The sequence below is a fragment of the Brachyistius frenatus genome, unplaced genomic scaffold (genome assembly GCF_029030835.1).
Source record: "Brachyistius frenatus isolate BFR_SWC_R1_liver_20210118 unplaced genomic scaffold, ASM2903083v1 Contig_133, whole genome shotgun sequence".
In the NCBI taxonomy this organism is placed as follows: Eukaryota; Metazoa; Chordata; class Actinopteri; family Embiotocidae; genus Brachyistius; species Brachyistius frenatus.
This window is the reverse complement of record NW_027210732.1, coordinates 944,680-964,712: the sequence shown is the minus strand read 5'-3', so window position 1 is coordinate 964,712 and position 20,033 is coordinate 944,680. Positions and strand designations below refer to the sequence as shown.

Genomic DNA, 20,033 nt, shown 5'->3' with positions numbered 1-20,033 from the left:
AAAAATTGTCCATGTTCAGTACATCAGTGAATCTTTGAGATGTGTATAAAAGTTGGTCTTTAGTAAAGATGGTTAAATAATAAATCAAATCAAATTATAACACTATATTTAATGTATATAATGCATAACACTTTAATAATGTTAACTATAACCTAGCATGGCAAATTGCAATGGTGGAAAGTAACACAAGTGCACTTGTACATGACTTTATATATGGACAAGTTTTAACACACACAAGATATATAAAACACTTAAAATTAGCTCCACCCAGCCTGACAACAACAGGAAAAGGCTTGTTCCAGATTCAGCCATCAACAATAATAACCTTGTAATAGAGCATAATTGTAAAGCACCACATATACAGTTTTCCTCCATTGAGTAATTAGATATTTCACATTATGCTGATGGTTTTATTTTGTAATTCAGGACTTCTGCTTGTAATCACGCGTCTCTGCACATGTGGATCTGAACACTGTATAAACTATAGTTTGAAGAGACACTAAAGTAGCTTGAGTGACATGCTTGAATGTCACCTTGTCAAAAGTAAGTCTTGACAGATACAACTCACTGGTTATAGACCCAGATGTTCACAGCATTCATTTTAAGTTGTCATAGCAGGTAAAGGACAAGTGTAAACTATTTAACTAATTCATGATACCTTTCATTTCCATGTATGTGCCCCAGGGAGACATGAAATGAAACTCATTTATGTGATTGATGACCTTGCGTTTCTCGTCCTGTGACATGTCAGGAGACAATGTCTGCTGGAAGGAAATAACAGTTGACTGACTAAAAATCAACTGTAAGACAAGTGGAGATAATAAAAACACAGCAACATCTGAAAGTAAGAAAATTGCGTTAAAGTTGAGTTGCAAGAGTTGCAAAATTTCAAACTATTTGTTATGAGAGTTTTATCGTTGATACATGATTACTCAGACATGAAAAGAGGAAGAAAACCGACAAGGTAGTACGGCTTTAACTTCCAGCCCTCCTCCCCGAGAGAAAATTATGACATCACCCGGCGGTGCAGCCAATCGGAGAGCAGTAACGCTCAGGCCGGAGGAGAAGCGTGTGTTCGTGTAACTGGTGCGTGCAATTGCTTGTGTGTATGTGTACGAGTGTGCGTGTGTGCGTGTCTGAATGCGACCAAGTTGATATTATTTTTTTTTTATTATTTTTTTTATTTCCCCCCCCCCCTCCCTCCCCAACATCTTTCAATGAAGCTCCGGGTAGGGGTGCGACGGTGAGCGAGCCTCCGGAGGAAAAGAACCACGACCCGAGGCAACAAACGGAGACGCTCAATGAACTCGAAAATAACAAGTTTGCTCCGCACAGCCTTTGAAAACAAGCCGCATCTACGCAGTTTAACGCTTTTCTTTCTTTTTTTTTTTTTTTTTTTTTTTGGACGACACTCGTTAACTCGGAGCGACGAGTGTGCAGCTGCTCGCAGCGTTGTTGTTTTTGTATGTGGTTGGCAAAGGTTTAAAGTCAAGTGTGCCTTTTTTGTTGTTGTTGTTGTTTTGTTGTTGTTGTTAAAGTCGCCAGTAGTTCGCTGATGAAGTCGTAGTAAGTGTCGAGACAGCGATACGAACGGAGCTCATTGTAGGGGATAAGCCATAAAGCTACTTCAGAAAACATGCTCAAGACCCTGACGAAGAAGCTCAGACGACATTCGCTCAACGAGATTCATCCTTTCCAACTGAAGGTAAGTTTGGACTGAGTTAACTTCTCTTTTCACGCAGACTGTTAAAACACAGGTTTGCAGCTGTACACTGCTCAAAACACACAGTCCAGAAGTGTGTGTGTGTGTGTGTGTGTGTGTGTGTGTGTGCAGCGTGGCTTTACTTTTGTCTTGTGACTTGCCAGTCGACTACGCAGTTTAAACATTATGAGTACTCACTTGTGGTGAGTTCATTAACACTCTTTATACACACACACACACACACACACACACACACACACACACACACACACACACACACACACACAGCAGCAGCAGCCCAAACATACTGCACAAGCCTTTCTGGAAGTATTCAAGCTGTGATGTTTAAGCGAGCCTTGTTTGGAGCTGTTCTCGGCCTCTGAGCACCTCAACACCATTCATGACCACGTTAGAAGGAATTTACTCTTCTCACGGCTGGCAGGATGTTACCAGATGTTTACACGTGACATGTCAAGGGATTCTTCCACTCACAGATGGACACTCATTAACTCGCGAGCTGCAGCTTGTAAAGTCCCCCCCCCAAAAAAAAAAAAAAAAAAAATGGTGTTCACGCTCAGTATGGCCACAGTACTATGTGTAAAAAAACACAACAACAACAACAAAAAAAGGAGAGGATGATCTGTTTGAGTGCCACATTTGTACCTGTGAAACGCATCCACAGCCTTTTATCTTCCAGAGAGAAAACAACTCCATGTTTCCTGGCGGAAATAGCTCTGTGTGCGGTGGGGAAGGAGGGGGAATACGCTCGTTCAAATGTACACAAAGATTTCGAAAACGTTCCAGTAAAAAAAAAAAAAAAACAACAACCTTTTTTTGGTCGCCGGCTGTAATTGTCCCGACGCGTTGCATCTTTACCCTCCCGATTTCCCACAGCAGAATCCGTGCGATTGTCCCCGCCCGCTCAGTTAGCATTGTGCCTCTTTTCGGCGGGTGGAAAGGGGTGAATGGTGTCCTGCACGGGTCACTAACTTGCTCCAATCCACAGCACTATTGTGCATCAACCAACTGTATAGTCGCATGGCAGCCATTTTGTGCCAAAGTGCTCCTGTCCCGTGGTGGACAAAGGGGGAAAGTGTGCCATCCCCATTGTCTACTTTTTTGTTGTTGTTGTTGTTGTTGTTTGTGTTTACTGCTCAGTGGTAGAATCCTCTCTGCTGAAAGTGGTCAGCGGGGATGGGAACGGCGAGCGGCGACGAGGCCCGTTGTTCTCCGCCCCGGGCTGCCCGGGATCTCTTGAGGGCCGCGACAGCGACCCAGAACCCAGCTCTAAAACTGTTGAAGAGGAAGTCCCGCTGGAAAGCGAAGCCCGTATGGGACAGGAGGATAGGAAAAGCCAGGAGAAAACCTGCTCCACGTCTTTGTGTCCGTGAGGTAAAACGGATTGGGCAAAAAGTGTCAGCCTGCACGAACCGGCGAATTACCCTTTTGACCGGACGACGTTTAAAGGACAATTACGGTTTATTACGTTTTGACGTTGCTGTGATGCAGTTTCTGGTTATTTACCAATATATGTGCAATAGGCCGATAGTGGTCGACGATAAGGGATAAAAGATTGTTTTGGACAAACTCCCTTCCCGCAGTTTATAATGCAGGATTTCACTTCAAAGTGTGTCCTCTGTAAATGAGATCATTGTAATGCACCCGTCAGGGACTTCAGAAGGTTTCCTTCACAGCCGGAGGACACATTTTGCAACTGTTTTTCAGACTCCGTTCTACTTCTCACGGCAGCTCGTCTCGGTCAAATCGTTCGTGTAGCGCTTTTAAGATAAGCCAGCAGCGTTTAGTGAAAGCTTGCGACGTGACGCGGCGCTTCGCGGCGCTGGACTTTCATTCCGCTGCATGTCTGATTACTCGCAAGTTGTTATGGTTTCAAGTAATAACGGCAAAATACGCTCGGATCGCTTTGTAGTTTTGGCGGTCTGGTGCGAACCTCCCGTTTCAGCCCATATTTCCATTCTCGCGGATCGTTGACATCCGTTAGTTTGAGTGATCTCAATAAAAGCAGAATTCAGATTCTGATTTGATTTGACGTCGTCCGGCTTTTCCGCGGCGCCGTGCGTCATGCTGGAGTCGCAGCGGTCGGTCAGCGCCACCGGCAGATTGAGGGCAGCGAGTGCAATTTTTTTTTCCCAAACAGAAGAAGATCTTCCGCTGATCGAGACCGCTCGGCGGCTTCGTTGTGGGGAAGATCCGGTGGAGCGTGAGGGACAGAGAATCAAACCACCTCTTGACCCTGTGTGGTGTGTTTTTATGGAAAGGGGAATGGAGTGTGACAGTGTCCGTGACAGTGTGGAAGGACAGAGCAAAGCTGATATGTGTGTGAACTGGGCGGTGTGTGTGTGTGTGTGTGTGTGTGTGTGTGTGTGTACACTGTGACATTGCCATTGATCCAGCTTAGCAAGCTGCTCAGCGATGCAAGGGACTGACAAGGATTTCATTCAACTGTTCTTGACACACAACTCTTTGTCCGTCTTTGCATGTGTGCACAAAAGCAGTTTTTATACTTTATTCATGCAGTCTCACTTTCACGTGACTTATTTGTCCGAGCTGCCTGAACGACATCGAGCAGTGGGCAATTGCTGGTCTTAATAGGCACTCGCGCCGAGACTATGATATGAATAAAGGAACGCGTGAATAAAAAAACAAGTTGGCATCGCAGCGTGTAAAATCGCAGGTCCGTGTAAATGTGCAGCTTTAAATGTTCCATGTTGAGCAAAATGTTTACATTGATATCAACCTGCCAATTATACGAGCCAGCATGTCGTTTCCCTGCGTTGTCTGTAAAATGCCGTGCTTGCATATCGTGTCGCAGCTGATACGCGCATCATTTTGGATTACTCCACTGTTCTTCAGTCACGGCTCGAAATGGAGTTCTTAAGTATTCTAAAACTTTGTGCGGTGCTTCGGCTGACGTGAGCTTCTCGAGTGCACTGCAGCCATCTTTTTGAATGTCATTGCAGAAGTGTTTCGAGCGCCATGGAAACGGCAGCGGAGGTTCACGGAGAATTTGAAGTGTCTCCCCCCCCCCCCCCACACACACACACACCTGTTGTTGTTGTTGTTAGCTTCACCAGTTTTCCCCTGCGAGTGCAACGCCAACGACTTAACGGGCGCGTGGGAAAGGTCCTGACTGTTGGCGGTCCCGGTCGAGCAGCTGATCTCGTGGCGCCGGTCCGCGCGAAACGCTCCGACTGACGCGTGTTGAGGCTCGGGCGCACGGCTGCGATGTTTCACTCGTCCACTTCACGGGTTCATGTGATCCCGAGCAAATTGCGGCCCGCCTCGTGCTGCTTTCCTACGCTCGGTGTGCTCTGACGGGGCCAAAAGCAGCTCCGTTGCTTCCCATCAGAGCAGCGGCATCGTACCGCTGCTCGTCATCCACTTCTGCAAAAGTAGTATCAATACTTATCCGTGAGGATGATGGTATAAAGTGGCCTGCACAGGTTGGGAGTGGTGCAGTGCAGGCTCAACCTCGGCATGAGTACAAGAGCTGAAAAAAAAGAAGCCTAACTGGAGGAAATATATTTCCTTAAAAGCATCGAGCGGTGCTGCTTTCAAGATACTTGTCTTGTGATGGTGGTGTTCAGACTACAGGTCAAATATTGTAGAACTGCTGATTTTACCTTTTGTTTCTATCAGTAATAATGCGTTTTATGACAAAACCTGCACGAAAACAGGTTTTTATTTCCATTTTGTGGAGCAGCACGGATGGTGCTGCAGTAGAGTATGATGGTGAAACCTTGCTGCACCTTTTCTGAACCGTGAACTGAAAGTCAGTTATGTAGAGTTCAGTGTTGTTGTACCGGCGATGCCGATGCAGTTACCATAACAGATATGGTTCACTGAAAAACACATGAAAAGATTTCCTGTTCTCTCTCTCTCTCTCTCTCTCTCTCTCTCTCTCTCACACACACACACACACACACACACACACACACACACACACACACACACACACTGCATGATGCACAGATGCCATTTGTACCAATAATTATGATATCAGATAACTGCCGCACAGCAAGTTTCCACTGTAGAAAACTCATGCTTGACAAAAGGTGTAAAACAGCCCTGAGAGAGAAACTTATTCAAATACTCGCACGTGTTCTCAGTCTTTGCTTCACACTCCCAGATAAGATTTGCATGTTTTTTTTTTTTCTTTTTTTTAATGGTTTATTGACGTGAAGCCGTTTTGCATAAGTCGTAATTTCTCTGAAACTGTACCAGCTCTTTTGTGTGGTGGCTAGACGCGGAGGTCACAGAAAGGGCTGTCGAGCAAGGCGTGGGACGGTTCCCTCGGCTGCGTGTACGATGAAGGCGAGCGTTAAAGCAGTAAAGAGTCTGACGCACTCAAATATTAAGACATCGTCCTGCAGGCCGCGCGTGCGTTTCCTGATCCGTTGACGAGAGCGTCCGATGGCGATCCCTCGTTGGGGCGGTGGGGGGAGGAGGGGGTGAGAGGGGGTGAGGAGAAAGGGCCAAGTCGTTCACCGTCGGCTTCCATTTGCGTTTTCTTGTCGGACACGCAGTCGCTGCTCCGTTGAGAAGCCGCTGAAGCCGCGGCGAGTCGCGGAGGAAAAAGGAGCGATCGCTGCGCCGATCTCGCCGGGCGCGAAACACCGATTTTAAACGTCTCGGTTTAAACGCGCGTCTCCTCCGAGCGCGATTAGGACGCGAGGTTCACGAGCCACCAGCGTCACTTCATCCTCGGCATCCGTTCGCGGTAAGTTTTAATAGGATTTCAGCCGTTTGGCGGATGCTGCCCAACAATAATCCACTGTAGTGCACGCTGCAGCCGAAGCCCCGAGCCAAACTCTTGTCAAACTACATATCCCTCTCGCGGTTATTCTTCCGTGTAAATTTCCTACAGAGTTTCAGAAGTGATGCCGTTTAACTCGAGACTCCTCCGGGTTTTTTTTTTTTTTTGGTCTTGCGTACTGAGCTCTGGGCCTCTTCATTGAGAATATTTCCCACATCCCTCCTGTACCATTGAAAAAGCGAGACGGCTCCTCAGGCCTTATCAAAGTGTCTTTTCTGTCTGGAAACGTTCCCTTTGTTGACATGTTGAGATTTAGACTACTATGCTGGAACACAACACCGTTTCCAATATTATATTATAAAAACAACTTGCGTTGAGCTTTTTTTTTTTTTTCATCCAGTAGATCTGCTTTTTGTTTCCTGTGATGTGACTCATTGGGCCATTTCATGTCATAAGTATGCCAACTTTTCATCTTTTCATTCTTAGTTCAATATCATAAAGCTACAGTCGATACTATGCTGAAAGCTCCTTGACATTACACGTGTAGGGCTTGATCAGATGTAAAGTTCACTTTAAGTCCATTTAGGACTCTACATCGAGTTACAGACTTTTTGATGATAGAAAGTGTTTCTAGATTAAACAACAACAACAACAAAAATACAAACAGATTTGAGAAGTGAATGTTTGACGTGGCGCAGCGCACCGCGGTGTAGCTCGGCGATTTCACCCAGAACAACGTCAAACTGTGAAGCTATACTTTGCAATTTCTACATAATATGAATTCAATTCTGTCTTTTCCTTATTAGGCCTTGAAGCGCTCTGGCTCCTTTCACTCTTTTTGAAGAGCCTCAGCGCGAACTGTGTGTGTGTGTGTGTGTGTGTGTGTGTGTGTGTGTGTGTGTGTGTGTGTGTGTGTGTGTGTGTGTGTGTGTATATCACAGAGTAGAAGGGAGGACACTGTATGTTTGTGTGGATGTATGTGTGTATATGCTTACACACACACACACACACACACACACACACACACACACACACACACACACACACACACACAGATGGCAGCTGCTCAGCGAAGCCTGGGAGTGGTAATTACTGAGTGTGAGGCGCATTACTTAACTCTTAGCGTTGCAGTCTGCAGGGTTTCTGCATTGTTGTTGCTGCTGTAGAGGAGGAATTGATTTTAAAGAGACAGGCTGCTTTAGTTTGCGTGAACTTCGACAATGCCGTGACTCAACTTTGTGCATGTCTTTTGGGCTCATCGGTGTTGTCGAAATTTACTGCGCAGTATTTAGATGAACTTCAGATTTTTGTCTTCTCTGTCGGAGGCACGTCGTAAATCATGTCCATGTTGCTGATTCGTGGTCTATTTTGTGTCAAAATAAGAAAACATTGTACACAACTCATAATAAGAAATAATGAGATTGTTTTACTTAATTATTCATTATTTGAACTTTGGGTAAATCTGTGTTCAGATGCTCGCGATAAACTAGAAGCCCTAATTGGGTCATCTTTGGAGCTCCTTACTTGTGTATGAGTGAGTATTTTAGCAGCTCTTTGCAACTGATCTTCTAAAAACATTCACAAGTTGACCAAATCAATTTTGACTTAAAAAAAAAAAAAAAAGAAGAAGAAGAATGAGGATAAATAATGACCAGAGCAGGATATGTAATTGCTTAATTTACCATGTATGTGAATCTTTTTTTCCAGATTTCTTACCATGGCAGCGCGGACGGAGGAGAGAGTGATGACTCAGAAGGGGAGAACCAGGAGCTTGCACAGATTGATAGAGGTACGTGCCTGCCGCCGGCCAAATAAATGTGACGTAAATAGATGCTAATCCCCCTCGATCGCTTAATGATTCGTACACATTTCAATTAGATGTTTTAGTTTGCAGATGATGTGCCCGTAGATAAGAGCATTGGCACTCTTTTTGCACCCGTGTCTCCACCGTCTCCTGATTGTCACCAACTCTTCCAGAGAGACGGCGAAATTGTGCCCTCACCCCGTTGGCCACCAGCCAGCAGCACAACCAAGGTCCCCTCTCCCCGGCCCGGTTACGACGCCTCCGCCTCCTCTTAGATGCCAATCTGGATCGTCACTCTTCCGAGGAAGAGCTCGAGCGAATCAGCTGCGGCGATAACCGGAAGTGGGTGACCGCGCTCCCCCAGCGCCACGGCGACCACCACAGCAGCCCCTCCAGCGACGAGGAGGTGCGGGACCTGTGCGGCTGCAGGTCGCCGGCCGCCTCCGTCAGGCCGCCGGTCGAGCCCGGCGCTCGTCTGGCCGCCTCCCCCAGCCCCGTACTCTTCAGCTCCAGCCCACCACGTAGCCTCAAGCCACCCCCCATGCGATTTCAGCTCCAGGTGGTACAGCCAGTTGCACGGCCCATCATCCTGACCCACTTTGACCAGTCAGCACCTTACAGAAAGTATCGGCACAGCTACGGCGGGGAGCCGGGGAGACCCAGTTTGGACTTGGAGAAGATGCAACAGGTCAGTAAACCCGAGCTCTACCTAAATATCAAGAACACCGACATTTGCTCTGGGTGTCAGCCGGATGACATATCAGACAACGTAACGGGAAGAAAAGCCCTGATATTTATTGAGCACGTTAACACTGATATAACCCCCACTGTTGTGAGAGGTTTAGAAATAGCTGCTGTTTGTTCTATCCAACACTTTCAAGCAGGGGTGTAATAAACACTGCGGCGTGTAGGCGCTTCGAGCTTAGCTTTCGACATCTAGCCTACACCTTTACGTCATTAATTTATGATTACATAACACTGGTTACATGTTATTAATTAAACAAAATCACAACGGTAGAAAAAGCGTTGAGATGTTTTACTTGTAAGTAAAAGTGGCGGTGAAAAGAAAAAGCAATTAGAAGCACAAATTATACAGAAAATGAACATTTAAGATGGGTACCATTACTAAAATGTACTTAAACAATACAAAAAATATATATATATATATATATACAGAAAAACTGCTGTTACTATGCTATTACACTCTCCTATTATGGGATTGCTGTTACAAATTATTGTGTAAATAGCATTTTAATGTTGCAAATGGTTGAAGTGGATTACATAATATTTTGTAAACTTTTTGAAATCTAAATACATATAGAGGAGTGAGAAGTACAATCTTTCAATATGAATTTAAGTGGAGTAAAAGTATAAAGTGGCATAAAAGGGAAATACTTTTTCCTTAAATACTTTGGTATGTGTGCATTCACAAGAGCCCTCTCCGTAGCAACTGATACATCAGTTATCAATTATTGCTACCGACAATCATTGTGACACTAATTATCTTTCAGTCGGATGTTTAACTTGGAGAACGTCATAAATCTGAGTAACAGAACAAAGGAACATGTATTTTATTACATTATGTCACAAGGTCATCTGGTGATGTCTTCTTTGTGGCCAGATTCATTTTCTTTCCCCAGATACTTGAAAATACTCACATGCTGTCTTTTCCTGTCTGAATGACCATTTTAACCATGAGCTGAAGTGTTCGTTTCTGAATTAATTTAATATTTAACTCGCCATCGCAGCAATAAGTGCACTCCACTGGAAATGTTGTAACCAAACAGCAGATGAGCCGTGGACTACCCCCCCTGATCAAATCAAACAGCGAGCTCGGGTCGAGGATTTGGTCCAAAAATACAATGATGACCACCCTCCAAACACACACACACACACACACACACACACACACACACACACACACACACACACACACACGGCCACACAAAATGTGCACGCTCACACAAGCAAACAAAGTCTTCCCTTTCCATAGCCGGACGCTTGCCACCACGGTGGTCTGGCTGGAGAAGGATGAAGGAGAGGGAGGCACGGACGGCAGATGTCCGCCCTCGTTTCTCACAAAGGCTGGTGGGCGAGGGGAAACGTTGGATGGGTGGAGGCAGAAGGAGAGGATTAAATAAACAACAGAAAAACGACAGCCACTAATGAGTCATGGAGAAGCTGGTCCACTAATCATTAAAATCCAATAGACTTGTTGGCCCACACCGTGTATAGGAAAGGTGTGTGTGTGTGTGTGTGTGTGTGTGTGTGTGTGTGTGTGTGTGTGTGTGTGTGTGTGTGTGTGTGTGTGTGTGTGTGTGTGTGTGTGTGTGTGTGTGTGTGTGCAGAGAGAAACTGCAGGTTTCAGGGGTCCATATGTCCGTGGGGTTTTTAGAGGGAAAGAACAGATGATGAGAGACAGCGGGCAGCAACGAGAGGGGTGATCGGAAAAAAAACGAGGACGAGTGCGTGGTTTGGGTCGGCATCTTTCAGCCTGCCTGTCTGTTTGTGTCTGCGTGTGTACATCCTCCTGTCTGTGAGTATGTTTCTGTATCAGAGTGAGTGTGTGTGTGAGTGTGAGTGTGTGTGTGAGTGTGTGTGAGCGCACACTCAGTCAAGTGGAATGGGAGGTGCTGCAGGGAATACAAAAGGGGGCCTACAGAGGTAGCCAGCAGACGCAGCTAAAGTCTCCCGTTAACCCTTTAGCTGGACAGCATCTCGTCACAAAGTCTGCCTCAACTTCTCCACCGGAAGCACGTCAGTTCTTTTACGTAGTTTGAACTAAAGACGGAAGGACGGCTGACCTCGTTTTCTTTGAAAAAAACAACAACAACAACAACAACAACAACAACCCCGTATTCAGCGGAATCACGTGCGATGTGTGTGTGGAAGGTGGAGGAGGAGGAGCGCACGACTAAAACCTAACCCAACATTTTCAATTCCAAATGGATTCATTTTAGACCATCGGTTTAATTTGACAAGGAAGGAACGGAGAGCAATATCTTTATATTACCCAAATAAATTCATATTCGCCTCAGAGAACTCTTAATATTGGGTGTCGAAACAATTTGAAAGTCAATTTATCAACCCGAGACGGTCTAAGGCCAGTGAGTGCCATGGATGGCTACCATGCTGCAGTTAGACCAGCAGCAGACATATTTATTTGTGTCATGCTTTTCTTAAAGGGAGGGTTACAGGGTCAGTGAGTTGTTTTCTTTTCGTCTCTGATAATCCCTAATGCTTGTTAATCCAGGTCCAATTGCTCAGATGTGGCTTTGCCAGTGTTTGCTAGTCTGATTGTTATGTCAGGGCAACAGGTTGAGTGGCAGCTGCGGGCCATTTGAGAAATATGTCACATGTTGCCAATCTACAAAATGTAATAAAATGACACGCTCAGATGTCCACAGAAGTATTTTTTTATAGAGTGTTGCCTGTTTTTGAAGGTCGCCTTACTTCCAACCAATTCCCAAGCATAACCTACTATTCATTTCAATATAGCATTAGAAGCAGCGGGATGAAGACGTTCTGATGCTTCACGTTAAACGTCGTGCTTTTATTTTCAGCGATGCCTCTTCAAAATAAGAGCGCAGTAGTGTACGACTGCATTAAGAGGTGCAGGTAAAACCAGCTGCTGTGTTGGAGGGGTTTAGCTGTCAAGACATAAACGGTGGCGAAACCTCTTTTATTCAGCAGAAGTTATCGAAACAATGACAGACTAAAATGTTAAATGTCCAACCAGAATTGACAAAATCTTATCAAATCCTTTTTGTGTTCTTTTGAATAACAGTCGGCCAAAAACAGTTAGCCGGCTGGCAAGTTGCGACCTGCTGGACTTTGTGTGTGTGCGCGTGCGCGTGCAGTCGAAGATGGAGGGTGGTGTGGTGGGCCGAGCGGTTCCGCTTGACTCACAGCGGTGGATGTGTAGGATCAAATGAGAGTATAACAAAGTGATCTCATTTTGAACATTGAGCGAGACCTTGTAGGTTGACTGGACCTTTTCAGTCGAGCGGATCAAACACGTGGCCTCCAAAATAAAACCGATCTCTTTGAGCTTTTTTCTTTTCTTTTCTTTTCTTTTTCTTTTTTTTTTTGTTGAGGAAGTCGAAATACGCACAAAGTTTTTCGAAAACTCTCGCTCGAGCAGCTTTCGCACCCAAATGGTTCGCCGTGGCACCGATGCAGAAACGAGATGAGGGCTGGCAGGAGGTGAGCACGAGGGCAAGTGCACACGGACTCCCTTCCCACGTCGCAGCAGCAGGAGTCCTGCGTTTCCATTCTCTCCTGCTCCCTTCCCCCTTGGAAGCTACCTCCCCCGACTGGAGACAATTCGATGATTGTGTGGTCCCTCCGCCCCCGCTGTTTTCTGGAGAACGGCGGAGTTGCGCGGACATGGAGGGGAGCGGGAGACAGGATATTGCATAAGCTTCATGGACCAACTGTTTAGTTTAGTGAGGCGGCTGGAGTCGCCTCGCTCCCTCGACCGTCCCGATTCAACGCGAGTCCACCGGCAGCGCGAGCGCCCCCGTCGTCGCTTTCGACGTAAAGGCGACTGCTCGAGGGGCTTCGCTCCATTCAGCAATACGCTCGAATAGAAATATTATGCACGCGCGCGCGTAAAGCCTGGGGGGGGGGGGAACAAAAACAAAAACAAAAACAAACAAACCAAAACGTTCCACAAACAATTAAACACAATGTGTTTTGTCGTGCAGGGTTTACACGACCACACGTTTGTTTTCCAGGACGAGTTGCATGAGAAGAGGGATTGAGCCAGTTTCGCGGTCGTCACGCGGAAGCTGCAGCAGAGTTGGTAAAGTCGAGGGAAAGGAACTTGTTTTTTTTTTGTTCTCCTCCGTAGCTGTCACCGTGTGTTCTTCTTCTCCACAGAAAATGCTGCTGAAAAAGAACTGCGGAGGGAAAACGCGCACTATAAAGATTCGGGTGAGTTCACGTCGATTCAACGCACCTTCCCACACGAATGAACACACGGCGGTTTTGTCAGGATGAAGTGCACGGCGGCCGGGTTCTGTTCAAACCATCCTGTTGACGTTTGTCGTGAGTAGAAATTGTATCTGCAAGTGGTATTAGCAGGAATATAAACACGCACACTTCCCCTCCCGCTCTGTTCGGCACCGGCAGATGTTCACGCGCCGAGCGGTGTCGGCTGGACCGATAGACAGCAACTGCACGCTGACGTTTGAACACATTCAATCAGAAAATCTTGATTCATCTTTTCTTCCACGCTGTATTCAGCATTATCAAGAAGAATTCATGCTCAGAACATTACAGCGGCTTATAAAGGATACCACCGCCAGCGTGGGTTAGTATTTGTGAAACCCAATGCCTTCAGCTCCCCCCGGCTTCACCCGGACTTTGAAATCTTAAACCCAGCTTTCGACCAGACATTTTCGCGATGAGATGAAACTTTTGTCGTTTCAGAACAAACGCTGGTAAAAGTGGCAGCAGCGTGCGAACGCCCGTGGTTGATGTTTTTTTTTTTTTTACATTTTTGCTCGTTCGAGGAGATGCCAGCTTCTCTAAACGACACGACCGACCCGGACAAAGACGGGAGACGTTGCCTAAACAGGGGAGCTCTCCTGTCTAAGAGATTCACGGCATAGATTTGCATAAGCGAATGGAAGGACATTCTGCTGAAGCGCAGAAGTCTCCCACTTCTGGAGCCTCGTCTTTTTTTAGTTTTTACCGTTTCATCGCTACCACAAATGCAAATTAAAAAAAAACAAAAAAAAAAACGTGAAAAGCCAGCAGTTCAGGCAGCAGTACAGAGAGTCTCTGTGGAGATGTCACGTCGTCCCGGTCTGAACTGGCTCTTCTGTGTCCATTTTAATGCTGGGTGAATCCCCCCCACCCCCCACCCCCACCTCCCCCCACCCCTCCTCTCCTCCCTATTATTTTCTCTGTCCTTGTTATCTCTGTCAAGTACATAAATAAAATCTGAAGAGCAAAAGAGTCTAAACACACACACACACACACACACACACACACACACACACACACACACACACACACTTGCACACTAGAGCCGTTTTCTTTTATGCAGACTGATAACAGGCCGTCCAGATCGGGGTGTCCATTACAGCCGTGATGAGGTTGCAAGGTTGCTCTCTCTCTCTCTCTCTCTCTCTCTCTCTCTCTCTCTCTCTCCCCCCCCCCCCCCGGTGAACAGCCCGAGCCCGCCGTGTCGCCCAAGCACCTTGATCTCCATCCAACCGCACACTGGGACGGCATCTGGCTGCGGCGTTTGTTCCCATGCCCCGCTCGCTCCGGAGACGCGATGGAGACGCCTGGAAAAAAAAAAAAAAAAAAGAAAAAAGAAAAAGATCCCACCGCGCCGTCGGGATTCTTTTCACAAACAAAAACACCGAGCTGAAGAACCGCAGTCGTACTTGAGCGTAAAGAAGCGAGATGAAACGTGCGCTCTTTTTTTTTTTCTTTTCCTTTTCTTTTTAAGTTGGTTTGATCTCTCGATCTCACTCAACAACCTTTAATAGCCCCGGTTTTCCAGGAGTCCCATTAGTGATCACACACACAGAGAACTTTTCACTCCCCTTCATAAACACGAAGGTATTTTCCCAACATCGCGTTCCCGGCTGATCTTTCTGCAAAGCCATTTGTCCGACTACCGCGATCCTGCTTCACTACGGCGCTGTAGCTGCGTTACAGGCTGCTTTCTGCTGGTGGCGGCTGAAGGCGGCACGCTGGAGAGTCTCCTCGGCTTTTTCTTTTCTTTTTTTTGTTGTTTTGGCACCGAGCAGAGCTCTCCAGAAGGATGCGCAGTGTGGTGAGAAAAGTGACGTTGTTATCACGTTGCGTGGGACAGTGTCAGTGGAACCTTATCACACACTTGTTTATGTACACACGCACGCACACACGCGCACCGACTGCAACGAGCGTCGAGTTTACATCCATCCTCCATACATGCGCGGAGGGATGCATGAGGAGTACAAATGTGTGAAAAAATAAAGCCCCGAGGATGATCTTTCAGTGGTTGAGGAAGAAGAAGTGAGTGGCGATGAGCGGTTGGAGCCGAGGAGGAGGAGGAAGAGGAGTTGGTGTGTGTGTGTGTGTGTGTGTGTGTGTGTGTGTGTGTGTGTGTGTGTGTGTGTGTGTGTGTGTGTGTGTACACGGTTCCCTTGTGGTGTATTTCCAGGGATGGAGTCATTTTCCATTTATAGCCTGGCCGGCTGCTATCATGTTTAGCTCCAGTGATACATAGAGATATTGCTCATTACCCGGTGTTCTCGGTGTTCTCCCTGGTGGAGTCGGTGGCGTTGTTGTGCCCGTCAGTGACGTCTGTGGGCACCGAGTTTGTTCCTCTTAATAGCTTCTTTTTTATTTATTTTTTTTCTTCTTCTTGAAGTGAGTACACAGAGTCTTTGGAGTGACGAGCCATTCGGAGGCTTGTGTTGACTCTCCGGCCTTTTGTGTCGTCGCACAACCCCGTTCTCCCTTTCTCCCCTCTCTCCCTCTCTCTCTCTCTCTCTCTCCCTCTCCCAGATCTCCTCTCTGCTGCTACCTCGTTCCTTCCATCTCTCTTTGCCTCTTTTATCCGTCTGCCCTCCGTTTTCCTGGCCGGGATCCAGAAGAGACACTGGATCCGGATGGGGGCCCCAGCCCGGAGACTGGATTCGAGCATTCAATCATGGGAGTTGTTAGAGGGGTTGAAGAGGTCGACGGTGGTGGTGGTGGTGGTTTGTGTGTGTGTGTGTGTGTGTGTGTGTGTGTGTGTGTGTGTGTGTGTGTGTGTGTGTGTGTGTGTGTGTGTGTGTGTGTGTGTGTGTGTTTTAAAGGGGTGGGGTCATGTGGAAGCAGCAGGAAAAACACGACTTTGGCCACTGTTGCTGCTGCCGAGGCCTCCCCTCTCCCCTCTCCCCCCTCCTCCGCCTTCCCCCCTCCAGGGGTTGGAGGTGAATAGGAGCGTATTGATGAGAGCCTCCCAGGCTTTAAGCAGGCAAGAGTGATGGCGTCTGGTTTCAGCCACCGTAAAGAATGGGCGGAAAGGAGTGCGAAGATTGATTGAGGTGAAGGGAAAACGGTGTAGATATGAACAGAGTGGAGGGGGGTCGGGGGGGGCTCCTAAATTATAGAAAAATGCGTCGCATGCCTCGTCTGGTTTTGAGGAAAGTAAACTTCACCGCCGCCTGTAAGTGTGGAAAGCCCGAGAACAGATAAATGCTCACGAACCATTTTTCTCTCCGAGTTGGATTAAAAGTTCTCGTCTGTGTGTTCAGCATGAGGCAACCTCCCGCGTCAGCGCGGAGTAGAGACTGCAGCCGGCGTGTTAGTGAACTTTAGAGGACAGATTGCGCACCACAGTTCAGCCTCTCGGTTTCCACACCGGCCGCGGTGACCCGAAAGGCGAGAGGTCGCGCGACCGACACACACAGCGCGAGTTAGCGCTTATCTCCCAGCGTGCCCGCCGTCGACTCGCCACGATTGGCTGCGCGTTCGGCGACGGGTCAGTCGAGAACATTTCGCCACTGTTGGCAAGAGCTCGGCGCTTTCCGTCCTCTTGACGGCTCGTCGAGGGAGGGAGCGTTCTGCGCGGCGTATTTGAAAGGCGTTCTCTGACGTGCTTTCGTCATCCATTAACTGGAAGGGTTCTGCCCTGAATGTGTTTCCGCGTCGAAGAAGAAGTGTTGAAGTCAACTGTTGAAATGTGTTTTTCCAGAGTTTCATGCGAAAGGACCCCCCCCCCACCCGCCCCCGCTCCACCCGTTTCGCGTTTAAGACGGGCGCGACTTGTGCCTACACGCTTCGGCAGCGTCGTCTTCGCTCGAAGGATCAGACGCGACCACCGGTACCATTCCCGCACGTCCCGATAATATTCCCGACGCCGTGACTTGTGCCGACGCACTATTTCCCCTCCCTCTGCAGGACGAGTGGACGAGCTCGCGGGAAGAACCGTCCCGACAGCGTGAAGCCGGACGTCGGTTCCGAGCGTACGGGTGATTGAACTCGGCCTTCCCTCCCGCTGCCGTCGGTGTCTGGATTTGCGCTCAGTTTGACCCTTCGGGGGGTCCTAAATGTCCGTCCTCCCGCAGAGTCTCAGTGAGGATTGTTACCGTGTACTCGGGAGCACATCCTGATATATGACCTCCCCCCCCCCCACCCCGCCCCCAACAACAGTTGGACGGACTCTCAGCCACCATATGGAGAACATCTTACCGCCGTTCACGTCTATCAAGGTTTATCAGAACTTGTTCTTCGTGTGTGTGTGTGTGTGTGTGTGTGTGTGTGTGTGTGTGTGTGTGTGTGTGTGTGTGTGTGTGTGTGTGTGTTTTTTTTTGCCTGTTTACTTGAACGTCGGCGCGTGAGACGGCTCTCGGCGGTTGCCCGGGAACCGTCGCCGAGTTACCGTGGCTCGATCGTCAGCGCCGAGTCCCCCGAAGACGTTGGGCTGCGCTCTCCCCGGGATTCCTCCCTCGTACGCGCTGATGTCACCGGGTACTTCGTCTCGGCGGAATCAGGCCGTCACCGGGACGCACCGACCCTCGCCTCCTCGCCGCGGCGTGAATACAACAACCATCCACGGAAACACGCTCCCCCGGTTTTCTCAGCGGATGTCGGTTAAAAGCAGAAGCAGGGAATCTGCCTCGGTGCGCCTTGTCACGCGCGCACACACACACACACACACACACACACACACACCCCTCCCTCCCCCTCAGTAGGCTCTGGAGAAAGTGCTGCCTCGCTGCCAAATCCAACAAAGTCATTTCCTGTCGTTTCCTGTGGGGAGGAAAATGACCCGGGCTAATTTTAGACAGACGGCTTTGGAGAGCTCCAACGTAGAAAAGCGAGGTTGTGCTCGGATGCCTGTGCGAGTGGAAAAGCATGTATGTCACTGAACCTGCAGCGGGAATGAAAAAAACAAAAAAACAAAACAATAAAATAAAAAAAAACAACAACAAACCCCCCCCCCCCCGAGTGTGAATGTTTTAATGAGGTGCAGTCAGATTGATTTTCGGTCGCTCCTCTCTACGACATTTCGCTGCGGCAAGAAAATCTCGACATCGCAGTCGTGCGAGCGTAACCGTAGCAACTAGAGCAGCAGTGGCGCAGCGAGAGTAAGACGGCAGGTAATCCTCGCCGTTTCTATCGGATGACGCTCAAAGGCCGGATTAACCCAAACACCTCCATCTCGCAGCTCCATGAACACCCGTCTCTCTCTCTCTCTCTCTCTCTCTTTGTGTCCTCAGACCCTGACCGGCGGCCGTCCTCCACCCAGGTACACCTACGACCCCTCCATCTTCGCCTTCCGCTCCTTGAGCACGGTGCCCCCCCGCAGCCCCCCGACCCCGTCCGAGGAGCCCCCCTGCTCCTAAGGGAAAATTCACCGCCGCCACCTCCGCCAGATAATCCTCCGCCAGATAATCCTCCGCCCCTCTCTTCATTCCCGGACGGCTGCTTTTCCGCGGCCTCTGCAGCGGGACCAAGGAGTGACTGTTCTGAAACCGACCGCTGAGAAAAAAAAAAAAAAAAAGAATAAAATTAAAAACAAAAAGACGTTCTGTTTGATGGTCGAACTATTGCTCACTCAGGTAAACCCTCACCCCGTCACTTTGATCGTTGCTCTCCGCGTGAAATCCACTTGGAGGACAGCACGGCCCGACGCAACATTTCTTAAAAGGAGGCATCAGGTATTACATATGTACAGCTGCGTCTGAAAAGGTCCCGAGAAGGAAAGGACGGAGAAAGCTTGGAAACACGGGCCGCGGACCGGAGGCGACACGCGAGGACCAGACCGACCATCCTGAGACCCGAATGTAGTTTTAGGTTTCGGATCCATATTCAAGGGGAAAAATAATGCATGCGAGACAATCAAATGGCTCCAGGGTTTCTTGCTTTCGATGCGATTACTGGACACAAAAATGTAAAGCGAGCAAGGTTCTCGGTAACTTCCTGTACTAGACACGGCGAGCTGAGTCACCTGATCCCTTGTGACCGTGGAGATGGACGTGGTCGCGTTGGTCTGTCCGAGCGACCGCTTTCTTCTGAATGTGTTGTTGAATACGCAGGTCACGTAAAGGTCGGGCTGTAACAAACGTGTATGACTGTAGTTGAATAGTTGACCTTTGACCTTTGCCGATGTGTGTCGTTTCTTAACGAATATGTCACCCGTAGTCCGGGTCCGAGTAAAGTACTCGTATCCTCTTTCCTCGCATGAGTTCCGCTGTTGTGCAGAAAGAGCGATATGTGGAAATAAGAAAGTATGACGATAGTTTGCTGCACATTTGGCGAGTGTAAACGGTGCTGTGTTCCGCATAGCCTACTTGTAGTGTGCCATTTTTTATTTTTTATTTTCCAATATTGTACCTCATTACTTTCTAGGTAGAAGAGGACCGCTGGTAGAAGTACGAGCTCCCAGTGTTTCTTAAGATCTCTTAATGCCTTGAAATGACATTCCTGTTGTGACAAACGAGACTTGAGGTAGTTCTCAGCCCTTTGAAATCAGCTGATTAAACACGATGTCACCACTGTAACCAAGATGTCTCCGAAGTGAATGTGACATTGTGACATGTTTTCGTCCCTCGTTGCACAAAAATGAATCAATAAACGCCCTGTGGCCTCTTGTTATCGATGCGATTTTTTTAATTTTTATTTGTCTTGTACCGATAATGTACGACAGCACTCTTGTTTACTTACAGCGAGCAGCAATTAAATCCCAACATCTCATCCGTATTTTGTTTTTTTGATATCAACGGTGGATCAGATGACTTGGTGCGGTGCGA

The 20,033-nt window shown here is 48.0% G+C and overlaps 1 protein-coding gene across 1 annotated transcript; it reads left to right on the top strand.

Annotated features, from left to right (window-relative positions):
* The first annotated feature begins 1,075 nt into the window (after positions 1 to 1,075).
* Positions 1,076 to 19,882, top strand: LOC138630372 (uncharacterized). Its single transcript, XM_069714671.1, has 5 exons — positions 1,076 to 1,705; positions 8,187 to 8,268; positions 8,457 to 8,971; positions 13,168 to 13,221; positions 18,501 to 19,882. The coding sequence occupies exons 1-5, from the start codon at positions 1,637 to 1,639 to the stop codon at positions 18,624 to 18,626; spliced, it is 846 nt and encodes a 281-aa protein (XP_069570772.1). The 5' UTR covers positions 1,076 to 1,636; the 3' UTR covers positions 18,627 to 19,882.
* Positions 19,883 to 20,033: the final 151 nt, after the last annotated feature.

Bases quoted from the DNA above. Each gene is read 5' to 3' on its own strand.
- LOC138630372 (XM_069714671.1), top strand. From the start codon at position 1,637: ATGCTCAAGACCCTGACGAAGAAGCTCAGACGACATTCGCTCAACGAG. The intron at 1,706-8,186 runs GTAAGTTTGGAC...CTTTTTTTCCAG, and splicing joins TTCATCCTTTCCAACTGAAG to ATTTCTTACCATGGCAGCGC. The intron at 8,972-13,167 runs GTCAGTAAACCC...TCTTCTCCACAG, and splicing joins ACTTGGAGAAGATGCAACAG to AAAATGCTGCTGAAAAAGAA.